This window comes from Protopterus annectens, chromosome 7.part0 (genome assembly GCF_019279795.1).
Source record: "Protopterus annectens isolate FY-2018-M chromosome 7.part0, PAN1.0, whole genome shotgun sequence".
Lineage (NCBI taxonomy): Eukaryota > Metazoa > Chordata > Ceratodontiformes > Protopteridae > Protopterus > Protopterus annectens.
Genome location: NC_056739.1, coordinates 790,511,615 through 790,537,351, shown reverse-complemented (window position 1 = coordinate 790,537,351; position 25,737 = coordinate 790,511,615). Strand labels below are relative to the sequence as shown.

Sequence of the window (25,737 nt, the reverse complement as noted above, 5' to 3'; positions counted from 1 at the left end):
AGTGTAAGATGGAGTCCTTGTCATAGGGAGTTCACCCTCAAGGGTTCCGAATCAGAGTGCTCTTTCTTTATCTTCAGAGTTTCTAGTTTTGAATTTCTCAGTAGTTTTTTCTCCCCATCTTAGAAGTCGCTGGATCTGAAGGCAAAAGCTCCTTGCGGACAAATTTATTATTTCTATCCTGTATAGCCCTAATTCTTTTGTCAAATGTAAACTCCACTAAGTAACTGGTGTGGAATGGCAAAACTCAATAACTCCTCGGCTTGGACAGTGCAAAAAGTTTATTCCAAGAACGAAATAAAAGAACTAAAAACACACCAGGTTAAGCGCTTTCATCTGACCAATGCAGACTTCTTCAGAACAACAATTGATTCTGCACCAATTAAATAAACTTTTAGGCGCCAAAAAACATTTCTCATCGAATCATTTAAAGGTATATCCATATAATGCATACATTAACAATCCTGTCCCTATAATTACAACTGATACTCACGTACTAATAATAATACATAAATATAAAAATGTAAAAATATAAATATAAATAGTCATATAAAAAATATATTGTGATGTGTGATTATGTGTACATAATGTACCGTTATAGTTACTGTACTCAAAGCCAGTATTCTAACCATAAAACCATATAAGACCATAAAGGACCTCAAAAACCTAAAAAAATGTAATATGATACTTGACCAAAAGAGCTATGCTAAACATAAAAATGGTTTTATACTAATAGAATCACTGATACCAGGAAGCCTAGTGGCATCAGTAATTATCTGCCATTTGCTCTCCTTCATAGCCAAAAAGGCTTTGACATTTCCTCCATATGCTGTAATGCCAACCTGATCAATGATTACAAATTTAAAATAATGCATATCTCCACTTTTTAATATATGCCTATAGAGGGCATTCTTTTTGTCTTTATTTTAAATACTATAAAGATGTTCAGAAATACGTCGCCTCAGCTGTCTCTCGGTCTTCCCGATATAAAACGCTGAACATGTTTGACATGTTGCCAAACAGACGACGTATTTAGTATTACAATTTCCTGCCCTACATTGTATATATGTTTTGTTGAAATGGTCCAATTTCACACACCCTGTTTAGTTGATGGTATAACATTGGTTGCATGCTCTGCATTTACTTGTACCGCTAGTCCCCCCTTTCTTACTGCATATATCGGATTCTAAAATCCTTTTAAGATTGTATCCTGTTTTGTAAACGAATTTGGGATGAGTACCCAGTACCTGGGCTAACTCATCGTCCATTGTAATCAAATTCCAATGTTGTCTTACAATATTTTCTATATACTGAACTACTGGGGAGTACATAAGCACACAAACCCTATGACTGAAAACCTCTATCGTTTTATTCCCCGAGGATGGAACTTCATGCATTAAATGACCTAGTAAAGGTACATATTTCTTACCCCACTCCTTACTAACATATCTGACAACATCATTTAATAAGGGTTCAGGTATCCTCTTACACAAAACATTGACAATTAAATGTAATTCCTTAACCATAATTTCTCTAGTCGAGGACATTCGGGCAGCACTGATACACTGCCCCTTAAATACATTTTTGAATACTTGTTTAGGATGATTACTACTAAACTCTAAGTAGTCACTGGAGAAAGTCTCCTTTCTATGTATACAAGATACAAACCCTCCATCACCATGGCTAATATGTGTATCCAAATATGCTGTACCACTTTCATTGATGTTAAATGTAAACTTTAAACAGTCTGTTGTATTGTTTATGTAGTCAGTAAAGGACTGAATCACTTCTACAGGGCCTTTCCATAACACAAAGAGATCACCTAAGAACCTCGAGTAATATACAGTGTGTTGAAAAAATTCACTATTGAATAGGAATTGGGTTTCCCATTCGAGCATGACAAGATTAGCGAATATGGGAGCACAGGAAGCTCCCATAGCAACGCCTCTAGTCTGTCTAAAAAATTCATTTTCAAAGTGGATGCAATTATGGTCTAACACTAAACCCATCATGTCAATAATAAGACAAATTTTGTCCCAATCCAAATTTGAGAATTTCCTTAGACTGTTACTGAAATACTCAAGTCCTTTTTCCTTGGGGATGCAAGAGAAAAGATCAATAACATCAATAGTGATGTAAATAAGGTTCTTGTTCCATAATTGTGGTGTCAAGTGTCCAAGAAACATCCAAGAATCCTTAATTAGATGAGGAATGTTGTTGTAAATAGGCTTCACCCATTTGTCAATAGCAACGCCCAAGGGAAAAGCTTTTGACTTACTTCCTGATATTATGGGTCTGAAAGGAGGACATTCCAAATTTTTATGGACCTTAGGTATTCCTATAATGGTGGCTAATGTAGGGTGTTCGACCTTTAAAAACTGGTAGACCTCATCAGAAATTCTATGGTCTATCAGGTATTCTTCCACAGCTAAATCAATTTGTCTGCGTCCAATGTTTACTTCATTAAGGGAGATGGCCTCATAATTCCCTGATCGATATAAAATGTTATACATTTCCTTAGTGTAATCCATTTTATTATATAACACAATTCCTCCCCCTTTGTCGGGTTTCATAACCCTCAGATCATTATTATTCACTAATGTTTGTAAACATATACGTTCTCCTTCAGTTAAATTATCCTTAATACCAGACACAATATTCTTGTCAATCTTATACATTTTGTAGAAACTGTAGATGTCCTGACAGACCATTTTCTCGTAACTTGCTACCACTGGATTACTACAGGGTATATATGTACTTTTCTTTTTAAGAACACCTTGCTCTCTACCATTACATACAACTTCATTATTTTTGAACTGTATGGCTAAATTCAATCTCCGACAATATAATTTAAATTCTGTAACTACATCCACTAAATTGAATCTCACCGTAGGTATAAATTTCATTCCCTTAGCAAATAACCTATAAAATTCATCAGAAATTTCAACGTTTGTGTAATTGAACACCTTAAACCCTTTATAAGTGTTTATAATGTTATCAACTCCATTAAGTGGTGTTTCATCTAGATTCCCTTATATTACTTGCCTTGGTACAATATCTTGTTGTCCTTAACTCAATTTGTTCATATCTATCCCATATTCACCTATGATGGACCTTGATTTGCTTATCTCTTTCTCTTGTTGCTGGGTGTGAATGAATTTTTCGGGGGGGTACCTGCCCCCTCGAAAATTCGAATTCCTATCTGTCTGTCTGTCTTCATACCTGTGATGTCCATCCCTTTCACCTTAAAAGAACAACTAAAAACACTCCAGGTAAAGTGCTTAACTGAAGTGTTTTTAGTTGTTCTTTTATTTCGTTCTTGGAATAAACTTTTTGCACTGTCCAAGCCGAGGAATTATTGAGTTTTGCCATTCCACATCAGTTACTTAGTGGATTTTATGTTGTAGTTGTTTTGGTGATTTTGGGTAGTTTTGGTATGGAAGGCACTATCGAGGATCCTCAGGCTTCATCGGATAGAGCGGAGAACACAAAAATCCAGTCGGAGATTTCAGCCTTAAAAAATGAGATGTCACGTTTGGTTGACTTGGTCGGGCGTACATTAACAGCATTAGACAAGATCGAGGTGATTAAAACAAGGGACCAGAAGCAGGAAACGCTATCGGGATGTGAATTACTTCCTGTTGTCAGCACGGCGACTGCTTTTCGTGTGGACACAAGTTCTCAGTTTGAGATTCCAAACAGGCAAGCGAAATGTGTCGATGACGAGAAATGCTCGTCTCATGGGCGATTATTTAGTCACAGCAAGGATCTTAATACAAGCAGAAATTCTACAAACGATTTCACGTTTGATTTTAGTTTTTTTCATGCTCGGGAAGAGGCAGAAAGGCTTGGGGTACGTCCTAAATGCCTGACTACTTTAAAAACCTATTCTGGTATTGCCAGGGCTCAATTGGACAATGCAAGAGGTACTGATCATACTATTAATATATCGAGTCCGGATATTTATAAGAGCAACAAAACTAACATGGGCAGTAAACATAATCATATTAATAAAAGTAGATTTCATGTTTTGGACAAATCTAAATGTGGAGATGCTAATGACTTTTTAGATCATTTCTTGAATGATGACTATGAATTTACTAAACATGACGATTATGGTGTAGGTTATACAAATGGACAATATTCTAAAGCATTTCAAACTTCTATTAAGGACATGATATTTTTGCTTGGTAAAAAGTTATTGTCCATTAAAAATATAAAAATTGAAAATGCACATTTTTCCAAATGTATGTCTATGAAAATTGTTCCTAAGGGTATAAGATTTTTTAAAATACCTATGGGGTTTGATTTGGATTTAAACACGATGGGGGAGTTTAATCAATTGTTTGATAGTTTTGGGTATAGTTATATGAATGTGTTAGTTAAGAAAAATGATGAAAAACTTTCACGGTTGGTACAGGAAGTTGACAAACTAAACCATGAAATAGTTACTAATGAATTGTTTTCTAAATGGAACGAATTGTATGAAACAGTTTGTTGTAGCTGAGCAGAAAGCCACTATTTACCAGAGGAAAAGTAGGAAAATAGCTCGTGATTTGGACCAATATGCTAACAAAAGAGCGTATATTTGGCCCAAGGGCAATTGGGAAGGTGAAAGGGATGGACATCATGGGTATGAAGACAGACAGACCGATAGGAATTCGAATTTTCGAGGGGGCAGGTATTTCCCTCCCCCCACCCCCGAAAAATTCATTCACACCCAGCAACAAGAGAAAGAGATAAGCAAATCAAGGTCCAACATAGGTGAATATGGGATAGATATGAACAAATTTTGAGTTATGGACAAGATATTGTACCAAGGCAAGCAATAGAAGGGAATCTAGATGAAACACCACTTAATGGCGTTGATAACATTATAAACACTTATAAAGGGTTTAAGGTGTTCAATTACACAAACATTGAAATTTCTGATGAATTTTATATGTTATTTGCTAAGGGAATGAAATTTATACCTACGGTGAGATTCAATTTAGTGGATGTAATTACAGAATTTAAATTATACTGTCGGAGATTGAATTTAGCCATACAGTTCAAAAATAATGAAGTTGTATGTAATGGTAGAGAGCAAGGTGTTCTTAAAAAGAAAAGTACATATATACCCTGTAGTAATCCAGTGGTAGCAAGTTATGAGAAAATGGTCTGTCAGGACATCTACAGTTTCTACAAAATGTATAAGATTGACAAGAATATTGTGTCTGGTATTAAGGATAATTTAACTGAAGGAGAACGTATATGTTTACAAACATTAGTGAATAATAATGATCTGAGGGTTATGAAACCCGACAAAGGGGGAGGAATTGTGTTATATAATAAAATGGATTACACTAAGGAAATATATAACATTTTATATCAATCAGGGAATTATGAGGCCATCTCCCTTAATGAAGTAAACATTGAACACAGACAAATTGATTTAGCTGTGGAAGAATACCTGATAGACCCATAGAATTTCTGATGAGGTCTACCAGTTTTTAAAGGTCGAACACCCTACATTAGCCACCATTATAGGAATACCTAAGGTCCATAAAAATTTGAAATGTCCTCCTTTCAGACCCATAATATCAGGAAGTAAGTCAAAAACTTTTCCCTTGGGCGTTGCTATTGACAAATGGGTGAAGCCTATTTACAACAACATCCCTCATCTAATTAAGGATTCTTGGATGTTTCTTGGACACTTGACACCACAATTATGGAACAAGAACCTTATTTACATCACTATTGATGTTATTGATCTTTTCTCTTGCATCCCCAAGGAAAAAGGACTTGAGTATTTCAGTAACAGTCTAAGGAAATTCTCAAATTTGGATTGGGACAAAATTTGTCTTATTATTGACATGATGGGTTTAGTGTTAGACCATAATTGCATCCACTTTGAAAATGAATTTTTTAGACAGACTAGAGGCGTTGCTATGGGAGCTTCCTGTGCTCCCATATTCGCTAATCTTGTCGTGCTCGAATGGGAAACCCAATTCCTATTCAATAGTGAATTTTTTCAAACCATTGTATATTACTCGAGGTTCTTAGATGATCTCTTTGTGTTATGGAAAGGCCCTGTAGAATTGATTCAGTCCTTTATTGACTACATAAACAATACAACAGACTTTTTAAAGTTTACATTTAACATCAATGAAAGTGGTACAACATATTTGGATTACACATATTAGCCATGGTGATGGAGGGTTTGTATCTTGTATACATAGAAAGGAGACTTTCTCCAATGACTACTAAGAGTTTAGTAGTAATCATCCTAAACAAGTATTCAAAAATGTATTTAAGGGGCAGTGTATCAGAGCTGCCCGAATGTCCTCGACTAGAGAAATTATGGTTAAGGAATTACATTTAATTAAGTCAATGTTTTGTGTAAGAGGATACCCTGAACCCTTATTAAATGATGTTGTCAGATATGTTAGTAAGGAGTGGGGTAAGAAGTATGCACCTTTACTAGGTCATTTAATGCATGAAGTTCCATCCTCGGGGAATAAAACAATAGAGGGTTTCAGTCATAGGGTTTGTGTGCTTATGTACTCCCCAGTAGTTCAGTATATAGAAAACATTTTAAGACAACGTTGGAATTTGATTACAATGGATGTTGAGTTAGCCCAGGTATTGGGTACTCATCCCAAATTCGTTTACAAAACAGGATACAATCTTAAAAGGATTTTAGAATTCAATATATGCAGTAGGAAAGGGGGGACTAGTAAATGCGGAGCATGCAACCAATGTTATACCATCAACAAAACAGTGGGTGTGAAATTGGACAATTTCAACAAAACATATATATGATGTAGGGCAGGAAATTGTAATACTAAATACGTTGTCTGTTTGGCAACATGTCAAACATGTTCAGCGTTTTATATCGGGAAGACCGAGAGACAGCTGAGGCGACGTATTTATGAACATCTTTATAGTATTTAAAATAAAGACAAAAAGAATGCCCTTTATAGGCATATATTAAAAAGTGGAGATATGCATTATTTTAAATTTGTAATCATTGATCAGGTTGGCATTACAGCATATGGAGGAAATGTCAAAGCCTTTTTGGTTATGAAGGAGAGCAAATGGCAGATAATTACTGATGCCACTAGGCTTCCTGGTATCAATGATTTTATTAGTATAAAACCATTTTTATGTTTAGCATAGCGCTTTTGGTCAAGTATCATATTACATTTTTTTAGGTTTTTAAGGTCCTTTATGGTCTTTATGGTTTTATGGTTAGAATACTGGCTTTGAGTACAGTAACTATAACGGTACATTATGTACACATAATCACACATCACAATACATTTTATATATGACTATATTTACATTTTTATATTTATGTATTATTATTAGTACGTGAGTATCAGTTGTAATTATAGGGACAGGTTTTTAATGTATGCATTATATGGATATACCTTTAAATGATTCGATGAGAAATGTTTTTTGGCGCCTAAAAGTTTATTTAATTGGTGCAGAATCAATTGTTGTTGTTCTGAAGAAGTCTGCATTGGTCAGATGAAAGCGCTTAACCTGGAGTGTTTTTAGTTCTTTTATTTCGTTCTTGGAATAAACCAAGCCGAGGAGTTATTGAGTTTTGCCATTCCACACCAGTTACTTAGTGGATTTTACGTTGTAGTTGTTTTGGTGGCTTTTGTCAAATGTGCCACTCCCAAGCACATGATGCACAAATCATAAGTGTCTTGGAGTGGAATTCTGTGCCTGGACTTTGAGCACTATTCTTGCTCATCGCTCTCTAACATAGATGACAAGCAGGTGTGGTATTTCATTTAGATGCTTTAATACACAAACAAATCGGGCTGAATAGCAGCATCATAAAATATAAACGAACTGATTAACAGATAGACCTTACATACATACATGCTTACATCTCAAGAGCTTCCTACAAAATGGCAGTCAGGCTCGCACGTGTTCAGTATTTATACACTTGTGCAAGCCCTTGGATATTTTCTTAAAGGTACATACACACACATTGATCTACAACTATTTAAAACTTTTTTAAATTCTCGTTGGTCAAAATACTTTAAACATAAGCATACCAAAAAATCAACAATTAAAAGAACGTTTATTAACAACCAAGAGAAGAGTTAATACTGCAGAAAGATAAATATCTAAAAGCTGTTTTTTTTTTTCTAACCTAATGGGAGGAAAAGACACAGATGGAAAAAAAAAAGGAAAAATGAGCTGAAAAACAGCATATGGGACTGAAAACATAGCCCTACTAAGAAAAGGTACACTACTATCTATAAATATACAAGAAAAAACAAGTTAGAGCACTTAGCTTTACCAAGGTGTTGAAATCTGCATCCGTTGTCTATGGCAGCAAATGAGATCTGAGGTAACTCAGGCTACCCGTGCATCATGGAACGGAAAATCTTTAAGAAGCTTGAAGCTGGAGCACTAATGCAGCTAAGCTGGAGCAAAGAAGTGGCTTGAAGACCAGCAGTTGGGATCAGGGGAACTAAATCAATAAAATATGTTAAATTGTGCAATTATAAAGAGTTGTACAGATCTGATAAGTGATGAGCACTTCCAGTTAACTATGCCCTCCAACGTTCTATACACACACAAAACATGATATATTTTAAAATCACTTTTTCCTAAACGACTTGTATTAAACTAGAAAGGAAACATAAAAATCTTTACTCTAACAAATTTTGGAACCAAAAATCTATAGTACTGACAATGGGTAAAAAGAAAATAGGAATGAAAAGTTTATCTGCTACATCAAAATGGAACATTTTGCCAGGTAAAACTGTTTCAAATCAATCAATCAAATAAACAAAGGTACTGTACATATCCAAAAGGTACAGTATGAGGACAGGAGGTCTTAAATTGAGTGCAAGAACATGCTTCACTGAAAGAGGGGTAGTCACCGGTAGTAGCCTACAAAAGGAGTCAAGGGCAAATGTCTACAGACACCCCAAACAGTAGCTATTTTTTTAACCAGGAAACTTTGAAACAGAACAAAAAGCAAATTATATTTAGATCATACCATTAAGCAAGGTGCTGTGAAGTTCAGTGGGGGCCACCATGGTGTCTTCTTCTAGGCTAGGAAATGACATCCTGCTGAGTGACTGTATGGCAGTACTGGCACTGGTGGCCCCAGTGTAGCTGTCCAGATCAGCCATAATTCAACTGTTTCTACCCTAGGAGTATAAACACAAAACAAATACAGTGCTAAGTCAACATACAATAGTCCAAAGATAATATACATCAGGAGTAATACCAATAATGTCATGCCAGCAGATGCTACAGAGCATTACTACACAATGTCTCAATTCTTCAGTTTCCAATCTCTCTATTGCACCTATAGGAACCATGGTATGAGATGGCCTCAATGCAGTCCAAGGAATCGTAAATGAACCAACTTATGAACAGCCTTAACATAACAAGGAAAGGTAAAGTAGTTTAAGACTTCAGGTATTTATAAAGTATAATCATTAATACACCCACACATTATACATACATATGGATCTACTTCATTAAGATAGACTTACCACAATGTTGAGTATGAAATCATCAATACCATAACATCCAATTCCCAAAACATTGAAAATTGAAAATGTTGAGTGTTGTAATGTCTAATATGTTGAAATGCTGTAGAGGATAAATCTTGTAATATCAGTTTAAAAAGTTTGCATTGTACTAAACAAACAGGAGGAGGTAACGCTCAACTCTGAAAGATGATTTTTGAGATTTGTTCGTAAAAGTCTTAGAAACAGGTTAGGAACTTTTTATTTTTGAGAATAGATTTATAAGCTTGAAAGAAATGGTGGTAGTGCCAGTTAAAGTGACTAGGAGGGGAGGTGTGCATGTTGGATGTGTGTAGGTGTTTTGTGCACAGAACAGGTGCATGTGTGAAACTTATGGAGATCACGGTACAGTGGGGATCTAGAAATTTACCTTTTCTCCACTGTAGTGCAATCTTGGAGTTGGTATATTTAATTTGTAGGGGGTGTGCAAAAACATAAAAAAACACACAGGATCTATAGTAGGCAAGTATGGATGTAATGATTTAAGTGATAGAAGGGGACCGTGCTATAAAGATTCGTCTGAAACAGTGTTTTCGACATTATGTACCTGCAGCAATTGGAGAGACCCCAAAAGTTCCTCACCAAAAGGATAAAGGGATTCCAAAACCTGTCATATACTGCCAGACTGAAGAAACTCCAACTCTATTCAGTTGAATACCGTCTGCTCAGAGGTGACCTGTGCCTGACATACAAGGCCATGACCAACCCGGAATTAATGGATATGCTCCACCTCAAAAAATCCAAATCCACCAGAACCACTAGAGCAAGTGACTTAAACCTTAGCACGGATATAAATAGGATGTGCTGGAGGGATAGATTTATCACCCAGAGACTCCCCATGCTGTGGAATAAAATCCCGGTCCATGTGAGGCAGAGCACCTCGCTGGCTCTGTTCAAGAGAAATCTTGACCGGTGGATGGGAGATCGTAGGTTTACCCCGGGAATCATCTTTGTGTCACTGCTGGACAGAGGCACAACAAACTAATGGGCACATTATTTCTAACATAAGGGGTGGCATAAGCCACATAACTTTGGGCTAGGCTTATAAATGCCTTAGGGCAGATAGCCTAGTATAAACCTATGAACCTATGTACAGTACTTGCAATATTTAGAATGACGATTTTACGGATATTGGACTTTTTGACATTTAGATGTTATGGTCTGGATCTTTTCTACTTTGATGTTGTGGTAATTCGACTTAATGAAATAGAGTCATATATGCACACACGCACAGACACATTTTTTGGTTTCTTGCCACATAGCTGTGCTTTTGTATTAATGATGCTTTTTGCTTCCAAACCGTAAAAAGGGAGGATAAAAAATTAAACAACATGATGACACTTGCAACTGTATACAAATTCCAACAGGTAAAAAGTTACTGAAATGGCATAATCTTTTAGTACATCTGAATATACAACATAAATCAGGGTTCTGTCAGTCTGCTCAGCTAATGAAATGTCAGCCACTCATTCATTTAGTAGTCTTCCTTAAATCAATTTATCCAGCAATCTGTATTATTTACCAAGTGTGAGCATGCACAAACTTGTAAAACAGATGTGCTCTTTGCTTCAAGTATGGGTGATACAGTAAGAATACAAAAGTAAGGAGGCGCACAAGCTCTCCACATGGTGAGGGTGCAAAGAAGGTTTGTGTTCTGTACATAAAGTTCTTTTTGTGCATTTTTCCCCTTACTACAGATTTTTCAGTTGTCAGTTTTATGACCGACTACAAACTGATGACCACTGAGTCAGCATAAAGTAACTCCACACAATATTTTTTCTTACTTTTCTGAGTGTTTTTTATGCTTACTTAATGCTACTTTTTTAAGTTATACATGATGCCTGTGTATTAACTAGAGGTATTTTACTGTAGTGAGGATTTGAGTAAAAAAGGGCCCTTGTTATCCAGCTAACCAACTTAAAAATAAATAAAAGTGAGACTTAATGGAAATGGTAGTCATGTCCTTGGCATAACACTAAATCTTTTCATTCATGCCTGTGAAGTATGACTGATGGGTCTTCAGGCCACTTGTTGGTCTGTGCTAATATAGTTCTCCAGCCTTGAGCTCCTTTCATATTTTCTGTCCCACAATGCAGCTGTGCAGCTAGTTACCTCAAATCGAGTCTGCTTACCTATAACAAAAGGGAAATTGGTCCTAAATGAAGAGGGAAGAAAAAGAGCTAAAAACTCTGTCTTCCAAGTTCACCAAAATGACAATCTGGAAGGGGGGAAGGAGGGAGGGATGTCATATCAAATGGATGTGGATGAAAGTATCTAGCATTACAGGAAGTACTCAAATACAATATCCTATTCAATCCATCCACCCAGTCTACTTAATGGGTCAGAATCTCAAGCTGCTGAGAAACTTGGGTGGAATCATGACAGAAGACCCTTGAGAACAATGGCTCCAAATGAAGCCCTAGAGCTTAAAATCATATCCAGATTGTAATCGCTGACAAATATATGAAACACAGACCAAGCTGCTGTGGCTAAGAGTTCATGAATATTAGGTAGACGTGGTAACAAATCATGAAGCATGATCTTTAGATCTGCATAAAAGTGCCATTTTTGCATAGAAAGCATACAAGGGATATAATCAGAAATCCACCAGGAAAGAAATACTTTAGAAACTCTAGCGGCAACTATTTGTGTTAAAGGGATTGAAAAGTTGAGAATCCTTCCTCAATTAATTAGTTCTATGAAGATAAAAATCTTAAATGTCTGTAAACGTCAAGGAATGTATGATTTATTCTACCTTGCTGGGATGGCTTGAAAAAATACTGGTAAACATATAGGTTGTTTCAAATTGGAGTCAGATGATACCTTCAGAATAAAAGGATGGATCTGTGCACAGTGACACCCTATTCTTATGAAGGGGAAATATGCTAAAAGAGAGGATAACTCTTGCATTTCTGAAACTCTTCCAGCTGCCGTTAGCATAACTAGAAAAACGACCTTCCAGGAAAGAAATTTCATGGGGGCATAGAAAGACTCCTTCTGAGCCAGCATTTTAAGTGTCAAAACAAACTTAAGGTCCCATTCAGGAAATAAGGAAAGAGTGGGAGTTTGGATGCAGATCCTTAAAGAAAATATCAGCAGCCATATAGAATATTAGGGGTCCGAATGGACAGGTAAGTCAGCAAGTAAAGGAGAGTATTATTGCTGAAATTGAATTCATCCTCAAGTCTTGGTGAGTACCTTTGCAAGGTGGACCGTTTTTTTCACAAAATCACACCAAGATGACTCTGATATATAGACTGCATTTATATAGCGTAAATCACTGACAGACGTAGGTTAAAATTTTAAAAAAAAAAGAGCTGGGTGTACAAGACCCAGGATAAAAAAGTGCCCAATCCTGGTAGGCACACTGGTGCCAGGACTGGAAAAGATGACAGTGTAGAATCCTCAAAATACAGAAACATTCCTACAATGGGGCCACGCCACACCCGGAAGGAGAACGGCCCTCCTATTGTAGAAACTAGTAGTAGTCCACAAAAACCACACAAATTGATAGGCCAAAGAAGAGCCATAAAGGCAATAAAGTGGACTATTGAGGATAAGAAAGAAATGATGTATTGTTACTAGTATGCAAAAAGCCCAGAATTTCCAAACACAAGATATACAACATGATTAAGAGAGAAATTAGAGGAAAGAAACATACTACCACAAGAAAAACTGTCAGAAGCTTCAAATAAAAATGTGCAATGCTTAATAAAACAGATTTGTGAAAAACAGTATATAGATCAAGAAACTTTGATCTGTTTGGAAAAAGAAGCATCTGAGGAAGTGTGGAAATATAAACAACAAAACCTAGAGATTTCTGAAAAATATAAAAAGGAAATCTGGACATGGGAAAGAAAGATTTGATATGGTACAATATTTATGCAAAGGAGAAAGCCAAATCAATCAATATAAAGAAGGCAGCCCCAAATATATTCAAAGAGAAATGCAGGCAAAGGATATGGAAAATTTCACAATAAAAAAATAGCATCACAAAGAAGGAATGTAGAAAAGAAAATTAGTAAAGTAGAAGTTAAAAAAAAATAGAAGTTGAAGTTATGGAATGCCTGCAAAGTGAAGAATTTGGTGTAGAAGTCCAAAAAATGATGTAATATATGTGCTGACTTGTGTTGGAAGCAGATGCTGTTTTAAAATTATTAAAATTTCTCACCTGACCCTACTCTGTGGCTTTATTGTTTCACCTATTGCATCATTTTTTGGATTACTAGTCACGTTGGTGCTTTTTGCTGATTTTCATTGGTATCTGGTGTAGAAGGTCTAACACAGGTTAGATCATAGCATGATGAAGCGAGTCCCCAAAGTAAGGAGAAGCAGGGAGATCAGGCGACATTTGAAGAAATATAGACATGGGAAAGAAAAAGAGATTTAATATGGTGTAATATTTATACAAAGGAGGAAGCAAAACTAACCAATACAAATGAGCAGTACCAAAGATATTTGAAGAGAAATACAGGCAAAGGAATACGGACATGGAAAACTTTACAATAGAAAAAAATAAGAAGGTAAAGAGAAAAGGAGATTACTAACGGAGAAGTTAAAGAAATAGAAACTGAGGTTACGGAGTACCTGCAAAGTGAAGGATTCAGTGTAGAAAATCTAATTCAGAAAGCACCGCAACAGGACAGTGCAACTAATTTTCAAATTAAGGGGAAACCAGTGGAACAGGAAGCAATTGGGTCAGGTGCCATATGAAGATATTTTGGAGCCTTCCACAGGAAACCAGTATAAACGTTCACTTGAAGCTAGACAAGTGAAGGAACAGGAAACTATGGAAACTCTGATACATTCAATGTTGAGGAGTGATAGGCAAATGAGTTCCCATACGACAGACTGACGGATGGCACAGGATGAAAGTAAAGAGAATGTGCCACAGGAAGATGCTATAGAACTTTCTATAGAATGTCCGCAAGAAATGGAAAACAAAAGAGTGCCCTCAATTTAGAAGAAAATGAGCTAATAGAAGAGTTGCTTGATTTAAAAGACAAATAGACATATTAAGATCATATTAAGATCAATGAAAGTAATGGAAAACAAAAAAGTGCCCTTAGTTTAGAAGAAAGTGAGCTAATAGAAGAGTTGCTTAATTTAAAAGACATAAATAGACATATTAAGATCAATGAAAGAAATAGACTGCAGAAGATCAATAAAACCCAAAAAGTCAGAAGCTTTATAAAACAAATGAACACAGTAATTTAGGACTGTCCATAGAGATCCATGCGATATAACAGAAGTAAACAGGATATATTACCGTGCAGCTAAATTAATAACGGATAAAGTTCCACCACAAGAACACAGGGTAGAGAGGGAAAGGAAGGGGAGAAATTGAATACCATCATGGAAGTATCAAATAGAGAAGACTATAAAGCAATTAAGACAAGTTTCACTGTTAGAAGATTATAGAAGACACAACAGATCAACAAAAATACTAAGAAAGATAGACATGATAAAAGCAATGCTCAATACAACAGACCAGGATCTTTCATGCACTATCGCAAATAAATTAAAAATGTCAGCATAGGCAGAAAAACAGAAGATACACAGATAAATATAAAGCAAAAGTACAAAATAAGCAATTTATTGATGACCCAAAAAAGTTTTACAGAGAATTGGGAAACAAGGTAAAACGAACTGAAAGATCGCCAAAAAGAAGAAATAGATAAGTTTTGGAGACGTGTCTATGAAGATCTTGTGGAACATAAAGGTGCTAAATGGATAGAAGTAAAAGAAAGAAGTTTAAAGGTACAAAATATGAAATGGGATGAAGTAACAGCCAGAGAGATTGAAACAAAGTTAAGAAAAGCCTTTAATTGGAAAACCCCAGGTCCAGATGCAGTACCTAACTTTTGCTTGAAAGTATTAACATCTCTGCACGAAGATTTAGCTACGAGTAAGAATTATTTATATGCGCACCCTAAACAGACACAAACCTGGCTAACACAATGCTCCTACTTAATTAAGAGTGAACCTGCAAGCTACCCTAAAAATTATAGATCAATAACTTCTCTTCCGACAACATATAAACTATACATGGGAATGGATGCCGACAAGAGTTTATAGTCATTTAGAAGAAAACTCAATTCTGGCAGTAGAACAAAAGGGCAATAAAAGAAAGTCAAAGGGAACAAAGGAACATTTGTGGTTAAATAAAGTCATGGTAGAGAACTGTAAAAAGGGGGAAGAATCTAAGTATGACATGGATTGACTACAAAAAAGTATGTGATAGCATCCCACATTCATGGATAAAAGAGTGCTTAAAAATGTGTAAGATACACCCTACACTGATCAACTACATTACAGAGACCATGAAACAGTGGCAGACCACTTTGCAATTAAGCCATGATAAAAGACAAATTATTATCCCAGAGATAAAAATTCAAAAGGGGATATTCCAGGGTGACACTGTCACCACTGCTATTCTGCCTTGCCCTTAACCCATTAAGCTGTCTACATAACAGAACATGATTTAGGCCATGACTACAATTTGGCTCCTAGAAAACAACAAAATGTAAATTCATCTTCTCTTTGCCTATGATTTAAAATTGTATAGCTCATCAGATGAGGAACTGCAAGCTGTCAAAACTTTTTTAGATGATCTAAGAATGTCATTTGGTCTTGATTAATGTGCAAAATCAACCTTTAAAGCAGGAAAACTGCAGCTCCAGGAAAGCATCAGTTTGGGACAAGAATGTGATATACAAGAACTTGAGCAAGAGGGAGTGTATAAATATTTGGGAATTGATGAAGGATCAACAATATAACATGAACAAATGCAAATAAAACTTAGTAAGGAATACTTGAGAACACTTAAATTAATCCTGAAAACAAAGTTGACATCTAGGAACAAAATCCAAGCTATAAACCAATTTACTCTTCCTGTCCTAACTTAAAGTTTTGAAGTGATTGGCCCAAAAACATGATGGAGAGATTAGATAGGAAAATGAGGATGCTTCATGCCCACCAAATGATTTGTAAAAAAAAAATCAGTGCTTACCAAGATTATATATTCCCCATTCCGAAGGAGGGATGGGCCTCCTTGAAATTGATTACATGTACAGATCTGCAATTGTGGGGCTCCACATATATCTGCTGACCTACACCCAAATGTAGTGAAAGATTTGAAACAAGAGAATAAATCTAAGAAGACTTCTCTGCTTAATCTAGCAGAAGCATATCGGCATCAAGCAGGAATGGAACTCAAACGAGAAGTAGATAAAAATCAGGCAGGAACTGAATGTGCCAAAAAACAAAAGAAGGAATATAAGGTGAAGGACCAGATGAGAAGGCAAGAAATGTGGGAAATACATAAATATAGTTGCAAGTATAGAAAACTTCTTGAAGAATCTCATGTTGATCAAGAACGAACACTGCAATGGTCAAGGAGAGGCAAATTTAGACCAAGCGATGAAAGATTAATATTGGCAGCCCAAGATAGTGGGCTGCATACATGTTTGTTTACAAATTCCATTGAACATGTGGGAGAAAACAGACAAATGTAGGTTTTGTAAAACCGAATTGGAAACTGTCGCACACCTCATTGCTGGTTGTGACACACTAATGGCAGAAGGACTGTATACCGAAAGGCATAATAATGTGGCAAGATTGTTGCACTGAGGATTGTGCAAAAATTATGGTATTTAAGTGGCTGAAAAACACTGGAAAAATAAGCCACAAAGCATCATAAAAAATGATAGTTTACATCACATGGGATCATCCATTACCAAAAGTTCAAAAGATAGACACTAGAAAACCAGATATAGTGGTCCATGAAAAGAAAACAAAACGTAGCACTGATCATTGAAATCGCCACACCCATTGACTACAGTGTCTTGAGTACAGAGAGACACAAAATCATAAAATATCAGTATTTGCAGGCAGAAACAAAAGCAATGTGGAAGAAAGATACCCAGACAGTCCCAATAGTAGTAGGAGCAATGGGTCTTATAAAAAAGAATCTAAGATTGCATTTAGAGATGTTACCAATACAAATAACTTCGTACAAACTGCAGGAGTCATCATTACTGGGCACATTGCGGGTGCTGCGAAGAGCACTTCTGGCTGACATCAAAGACTGAAACAATACTAATTTCATGAAGTTTAATCGTACTTTGACTTGGGAATGGGGTCCATTCCCATCATGGTATTAGAAACCCAAAAGATTTAGAGAAGTAAAAAAGGGCTAAAAATATTATATTCATAAAAGTAGCAGAAAATATTCTAAGAACTAAGTCAACATGAGAAGGGAGAAAGGAGATTTTGCAGATAGAGATGACTGCAATTAAGGGTATAAAGAAAAGGAAAGAGGGAGCTGCAGTTTACTGGAAAAAACGGGCAACGGAACCAAGGTACTGGGAACAAATAATTAGACAGGGAAAGGTAAGAGAATGACAGGAGGCCAAGAAGACATTTAGATTTCAGGTTAGAGACTAACTACCTTCGTTATAAGGGATCAATATCAGAGTATAGGCAAAGAAAAAGGGGCAGGATAATCCTAAGTGTAAGACCTGCACTGCTGAATCTAGAACAGAAGCTGCAAATAAAATATTGCATGATAACCAAGAATCAAATTAGAGGAGGTGAGAAAAGATTGGATAAGCTATTCACAAGGAAACAATGAAATGACATACGTTTGGCTCCCAAATATGCAACAAAGTCTATAAGATTAAGGATTTTAGCTTGATGTGTTTGCACAGGTATTTTATGCCCCAAGCAGACTCCAAAGAATTTTTCCTCAGGTATACTACATATTGGAGGTGTGATGGGAAAGACACAGGTGACCAGGAACATATTTTTGGGAGTGTAATGAGTTGGCAGCCTTTAAAAATTCCCTAGAGTACTCGGTCAGAAATATTGGGTAAGCAAGTGGGTGTAAGGGAATGATTTTTTTTTAAAGCTCAGATAAAGGATCTGCATTGCCTAGATATAGCAAGACCTTGTTAGGTTTAACTCTGATGGCTGCCTAAAAAGCAATTACTAGAAAATGGAAATGAAAGTCTAAACCAAGTGTATTTGAAGTACTGAATATTGTAACAAGAGATAAAAGAACTGGAAGTGGGATCTTTAGAAAAGGGTAGGAGCAAATTGTATAGAAAAAAATACAAACTGTGGGAACACATGCAGAATAATGTTTTGGAGGAGGAGTGAGGTTTAAGAGAAGGCAGAAATTGAACAATTTATGTAATGTTTGATTGATGATCTTCTTCTTCTTCTTTCGGCTTTTTCCCGGTTAGGGGTCGCCACAGCGGATCACCTGTCCCGCATTGAATGGCAGTGGAGTTTTTACGGTCGTGATTGCCAGCCAGCCGCAACCCACCAACCTTCCACAGAAGGCACACATGCACACCTAGGGCCAAGATTCCCACCCACACCTGCAGCATGTCTTGGATTTGGGATGAGGAGCAGAGAGCACCAGGAGGACCCAAACCCAACACGAGACATCAGGACTCACATGCAGAAGGAGGCACCCCCCGAACCCGAGACGGAGAACCTCTTGCTGTGGCATGCTATGTAATGTTTGATTGATGATAATTCTACAAAATAATATATGTGATGTATAATGTTTGCAACTGGGAATTATGTTAATATGGTTTGTTTTCTTTTCATATAAATGTATGCTTGCCTATGTCTTGGGTGAGAATTCAGTGAAGGTGTTAAAAACTTAAGGTCCCAAGTAGGAGGAAGTTCTCGGACAAAGTCTGAGAAATGTTTCCTTCAAAAAAGGCTATATGTAACGCTAAGGAGTGAAAATTTAAGCCATTATGAAAAACTGATGCAGCAGCTAACTGAATTTTGATGGTAGAGAAATTGAGACATGAATAAAATATGTGAGCAAGGAATGACAACATGTCTGGAAAACAGGCAATATAATTTTTCTCTCTTTTATAGATCTGTCTGCCTTTGGAGTAAGAGACAGCAAACCCTTTAAAATTAACTTGTTTCTTCGGTCATATAAAAGCACAGAGACCAATGTCTTTACAAATATAGCAATGTGGTAACAAATGTTCCACCCAAGGCACACAACACACAATCTATCTGTCTTTAGGAGAACATTTTATGATCACAGTTTGAGCATTTTCTGAAACTGTTCCTCTTGTCCATAGCAAATGAAGAGCAGAGACACATAAGTATGCACAACACACAAAAAGAAGACATCAGTACAGTGAGAAATACCTAAAAGAAATTATAGAGGTGAAAAATGATTCTCTGTTAGTTACATGTTTAAAAGAATAAACAATCTGCTAATATCTAAAAGCTAAAAGTGAGTGTTGGAAGGCCAAATGCCTACACGACACTAAAAGGTGGTAGAAAGAATTAAAATAAGGAGTGAAAGTATTCTTATTACAATATTTAGACTAAAAGGAGATAAATCACAACTACACGGAGTAATTATCTCCCAAAAATGGAAAAAATATGCCATAGGTTATCAGCAAGACTGCATTAACAAACAAAGGCAGGAAATGAGATACAAGGTAAAGTGCAGTTGTCTAAGTTGCATGTACCCATAACAAGCAAATGTTCAAATTCCTCTGCCGCAGTAGCATTTAGGCTTACTCAAGATGCAACAATCGACCAGGTTTCAAAAGCTTTGGCTCCCTCCCTCACTTCCACTTTGACAGTCCTGAGGGGAGAAAAATCAGGGATCACAGGGGAAATCTTTAGGACTTTCTTGCCAAAAATGTAAATAGCAGCATATTCATTCTGAATTAAACAAGGAAAAATTACCACCAAACTGTTTCCCCAAAATAAATCCATACACTACTAGTGAATGGTGAGTGTGTGTGGCTACTGCAGCAGTGAGGAATTCAAATAGCTACAGTTATGGTTAAGTGCAATCTACACAGCTGTACTAAAGTTCATCATTCCCTTTGCAGCAGTAGCCCCTGCAGAATATCAAAGCTCATCTTGGAGTTACATAAAAGAATCCAGTATGTAATGCCTGTTCATATATACAGAGGATCACGTAGTTGTTTCTAGAAATCTTCTTTCCACTATGCCATCAAAGAAGACCAGGCTCACACACAGTGTGCCTTAATACGGCCTGTAGTTAGTTATAATCGGTGGGCAACAGCAGTGGACAACCAACTGGAAGTTGCCTGTATGACACATTGTCTTTTTTAGTCCCAAAATAAGAAATGGACAGCCAATCGTTTTTTGTAAAGGACTTGGTTCTTTCAAGATAGTACCTGAGCTTCTTGTGCATGTTCAAAATATGTGGAATACTTTCTCTGTAGTTCTGATGGTTAGGACAGAACGCTGGGTTGATTTACAGTCTGATACAAAGAAACTCTGAAACAACCTTGAGCATGAATAAGGGATTTGTTCTTAATGATATTCTATCCCAAAAGCAGACCAGAAAGGGTTTACCCACCAAGATACCTTGCAACTCAGATACTCATTTTGCAGATGTAAGAGCAGAGAGAACAGTTTTCCATGTAATGAACCTTAAATCTGCCTGGTGTGCAAATTCAAATGGAGATACAGTTAACATTTACAGCCAAGAGTTAAATCCCAAGAAGAGGAGACCAGTATGCAAAGTGATTACAGGTGAAACACTCCTATCACAAAATAGTTTTATGTTAAAGAAAAAGAGGGATATGTGGGCAGACATAATGAAGTGGCCACAAGATGTACCTTGACAAAGTATGAAGGCCAGAGACCAGTAACTCACACAAATACCTGAGAACCAGTGGAACAATCCCAGAAAGGGCCCTAGTTACTGGTTTGGCAATAATGAGAAAATTCCTCAAGATAAGATTTTCTAGTAGAATGAGTTCTTGCCTCCTCTAATAACCACTGCAAGTCCTCTAAATAGGAGTTACCTAAAACATATCAAAATCAAGGAAGATAATTTAAGATGTTTCAGACTGGGTTGCATCCAACTCCACTGTCTTGTGCGAGTAGATCCAGATAGTGCCAATTGCCCTTCGCCAATTCTATAAAAAAAGGAGAACCAATATTACCTGGGGCAAAAGGGAGTCACCACACATATTTGTTGGAGGGTCCACCTGAAACTTCAGAACTACCGTGGATAGATCAGTGGAAAGAATGGAAATGCAAAGAGAGACATTCCCCTGCCAGGGAATGAAAAAACATCTATTGAGCTGTTTGTTTTGAAAGGAGGCCAACAGATCTATTTGAGGTATTCCCCAGAACTTGGAAAATACCCAATGACCCCCTCATTCAAACTGAATTCGTGAGGGTCTGTCCTGGTCCTGCTCAGTTTGTCAGTTCTGAAGGAAGACAATATGCTTGGAGGATTAACTAATGCTGAACAGCTAACTGCCAAGTGATCACAGCCAGCCTATACAGAGGATAAAACCTTGTGCTCCCAAGCTTGTTGATGTACCACATAACGGTGGTACCTATAATCATCAAGAGAGATCCAGATGTCTACAGATTATGAATAAATTAAAAGGCATGAATCACAGCCCACATTTCTTTCAAAATTATGTACTTTGGGCTGCCTGAAGAATACCACAGACCTTGCAGCACTGCCCCCAAGGGAATTCTGAGGTGTCTGTAGTTACAGGTTCAACAACAGTACTTTAAATAAAGAAAAAGTTCTATTTATAGTCTTCACCAGTGCACTTCCATTTATGCAAAGCCTGAGATAGGTATTTGATCATCTAGAAGTCCATTTTTTTTTTTTTTTAGATACCATGGGATCCATCCCATATACATCCTAGTGAGATGAGTCATGAGATCATAAATGCCATGAACCCCACGTTCCCAAGAAACACTCTGGTTGAAGTCAGACTACAATGAGAAGCTCAGAAAGGTTTCCAGATAAACTTCCCATTCCCTTGCATCAAAAATCTCTGTTGTGGAGTGACAAGACATCCCAAAAGACAATACCATGTGAAGTGGTCTAATCAATACAAAAATGCAGCACCACAGATAACAGAAGAGAAATACAGGCAAAGGCACCTGTATATAGAAAACTTCAAAATACAAAAAATAAGAAAAAAATGGGATAGCAGAAAAGAGAATAGTAATGGAGAAGTTAAAGAAAAGAAAGTGAATTTATGGATTACCTATGAAATAAAGGATTTAGTGTAGAAAATCCAAATCAGGTAATGCCACAGCATGATGGAACATTGAGTCTCCCCAAATTAAGGTGAAACATGTGGAACAGGAAGCATCTGATCACTTGCCACATGAAGATATTTTGCAGCCTTCAGTAAGAAACCACTACAAAAGTAGAGTTGGAGTTGCCCAGCAAGGGAAGGGGCAGAAAACAGTGGCAGCTCTGATGTAGGCAATGCTGTGGAGTGATGACCAATGAGTTCCTATATGAGGGAACAATTGATAACACAGGATGCAGCTGGAGAATGTCACAGGAAGATATTCTGGAACTTTCTGTAGAATGCCCTCAGTAAAGAGAAGAAAGAATGTGCCCTCAGTTTAGAAGAAAATGGTCTAAGGGAAGAGGTGCTCGATTTAATAGAGATCGATAGACGTATTACCATCGATGAAAGAAACTGATTATAGAAGTAAATAAGACCCAAAATGTTAGAGGTCTGATAAAACAGACGAACACAGTAAATCAAGACTATTAATAAATTCATGCGATATAATAGAAGTAAATAGATTATATTACTGTGCAGATAAACTAATAACAGATAACGTTTTACCACAAAAATACAGAGCAATAAGAGAAAGGCAGAGAAGAAATAAAATGCCATAATGGAAGCATTGAATACTGAAAAGTTATAAAGTAATTAAGACAAGAAGTGTCACTGTTAGAAGAATATAGAAGAGGGAACATAAAAATACTTAGACAGGTGTGATAAAACAAACACACAGTATCAGAACAGACAAAGATCTGGTTATCTTTCGTTTATTATTTGCAATGCTGTTTATCAGCGCAGGCAAAAAAGTAGACGATATACAGATAAATACAAGATAAGCAATTCACTGATGATCCAAAAAGATATAGAGAGAACTGGGAAACAAAAGGAATAGAAGCAACCAAAAAGAGACACGGTTTTGAGAAATATTTATGAAGACCCTATGGAACATAACAGGAATCGATCATTTTCTGCTTGTACTGTGGTATCGTTCTGGGTGATGGTAGGATGCTGCTCAGGACTAGGGTCATACCCACCTGGGCTACATAATCTGAGAGCTCCTCCATGACTCTTTTCCTGTAGTCCAGGGAGGTACGTCTCAGGTCATTCGCACCCACATGTTACAATGACAGAGTCATATTTGTACCCGTTGTTGAGGGACCCGAGTGCGTGCATTATGTGGTGGATCCTGACACCTGACAGGCAGCCGACTGTTACTTTCTCCTTATTCAACCTAGGGAGTGGGACATCAGTGTGCCTCACTATGGACTCACCTATGACTAGTGTGTTGGGCATGCTGTTTTGCCTTATGGGCTTTGGTTGAGTGGCAAACTGTTTAGGAAGGGTCTATATCATATGAGCGAATTGCACAAATTGTGAATGCTCATAACATCAAACGTACTGGACCTCGAACTTCCTATTGTGGGGGACTGTGCCCCCCCCCCGCTAAATATATATTCCAACTCAGAGATTGTACTACAGTGAGGAAAGGGCAAATATCCCATTCTTCACTGTACCGCGATCTCAGAAAAAGCACTTCCAGGTCCGGTACGTTCGATATTATAAGCATTCGCAATTTGTGTGATTCGCTCATATGATATAGACCCATTTAGGAGAGTTGTGTGTCTTGTGATTAGTGTTGTGGTGGTCGAGTGCGTTTCTGGCTTGGAGGTCTCTGCTGTTTGGGTAGATTTTTATTGAGAGCTTCCGCAAAGGTGGATGTATGGTTTGTGTTTTTATGTAAAGGCAGTGCTGGTGCGTGTTCTGGAGGGATATGTGTTCCATGTGGTGTGGCGTAAGTGTTGAGCTTCTCCTCTTGACCAGCTATTCCAGTCCTGGCTGGAAAGTGCATAGCTTCAAATTTGGATATATAAATGCATCGCTCGCAAGTCTGAGTGTTGGGAAGTAAGAGGAGAGCGTTGTTGGTGTACATGAGGCAGTTGCTACATTGCCTCAGGACACCCAAGTTCACCAGGTTAATAGGAGAAAGCACAGGGAGTGGACCTTTAGACATGCCTGGATGGGTGGGTACTAATAAGTACTGGAGCCGTTTCCTTGTAGAACGTTTAGTGCTGGTACCACTTTTATGTGCTACAATAATTGCTACAAAAAGTCTGGTAAAGTGCTAGACTGATAAGCTAGTAAAAGTGCAGGAGAGGAGAGAACTAGCAGGTCTAAGGGAAAAATTGAAGACCAGAATTTGGCACCGCTCAGAAGCTACAAACAGTCCTGGATACAGCAAATCTGTATCTGGACTAGACTCGTTACAGGAAAGGTGGGAAACAAGCGCAAATGCGGGCTTTTAAACCAGAAGTTGAAACATATGAAAAAACTGCCCAAACGGCCAATAACTTCACTTTCTGGGCCAGTAACCACTCCTCTTTTGGTAGATAAGCTAGAAGGTTTCCCTCCAACACAGAAAGCCTTGGGGGGCTCATAAGCTTACAAACAGTCCTGGATACAGCAAATCTGTATCTAGACTAGACTAAGTTACAGAAAAGGCAGGAAACAGGCTTAGAATTTTTTTTTTTTTGTTACATAGAGAATTTTTTTTTGTTACATAGAGAATGAATCTATCTTGTAGTGCTTTGTAAAAGTATATACAGAGAACAAAGCTACTACTTCTAACCCTTTCCAAAAAACAGGCATATCTCCTAGTTATAGCAATATAAAAGGTAGATTCCTATAAAAGATCCAATATTCAGTAAGTTAGGCACACTAGAATTATCTAGAAATAGGCTCCTCTGCTGGGGAGGCCCATGTTATATGCCATTTTTTGACAATCATAAACAAATACATTTAGAGTCCTTACACCTATACATCTTCAACAGTTTAAAATTTAAGCAGAGATATTAGATACTTTAGAATACTAAGGGGATAAACACATCTAGAATTGGATTGTCTCTCTTCCCTTGTTTAGTTGCAGCTACATCGATTTTGTTATCAGGATGCAGGGATATAAACCACAGCTCACTGGTCAAAAATCAGTTTTAGTAACCTACTTATAGTCAATAAATCCACATAAAACAGAAAGACTAAATAACTGAAACATGGGAATTACACAAAGAAATGAGACAAAACCAAATTATACGTTTTTA

General features: G+C 37.0%; 1 protein-coding gene across 1 annotated transcript in view; it reads right to left on the bottom strand.

The window, feature by feature from the left end:
- The window catches only part of DNAH2 (dynein axonemal heavy chain 2), a 6,636,854-nt gene that overhangs the window by 6,592,046 nt on the left and 19,071 nt on the right, over positions 1-25,737 (bottom strand). The window contains exon 2 of the mRNA XM_044077324.1: positions 9,011-9,164. Coding sequence (XP_043933259.1) covers positions 9,011-9,146 — 136 coding nt within the window. The 5' untranslated portion in view covers positions 9,147-9,164. The remainder of the gene's footprint in view (positions 1-9,010; positions 9,165-25,737) is intronic.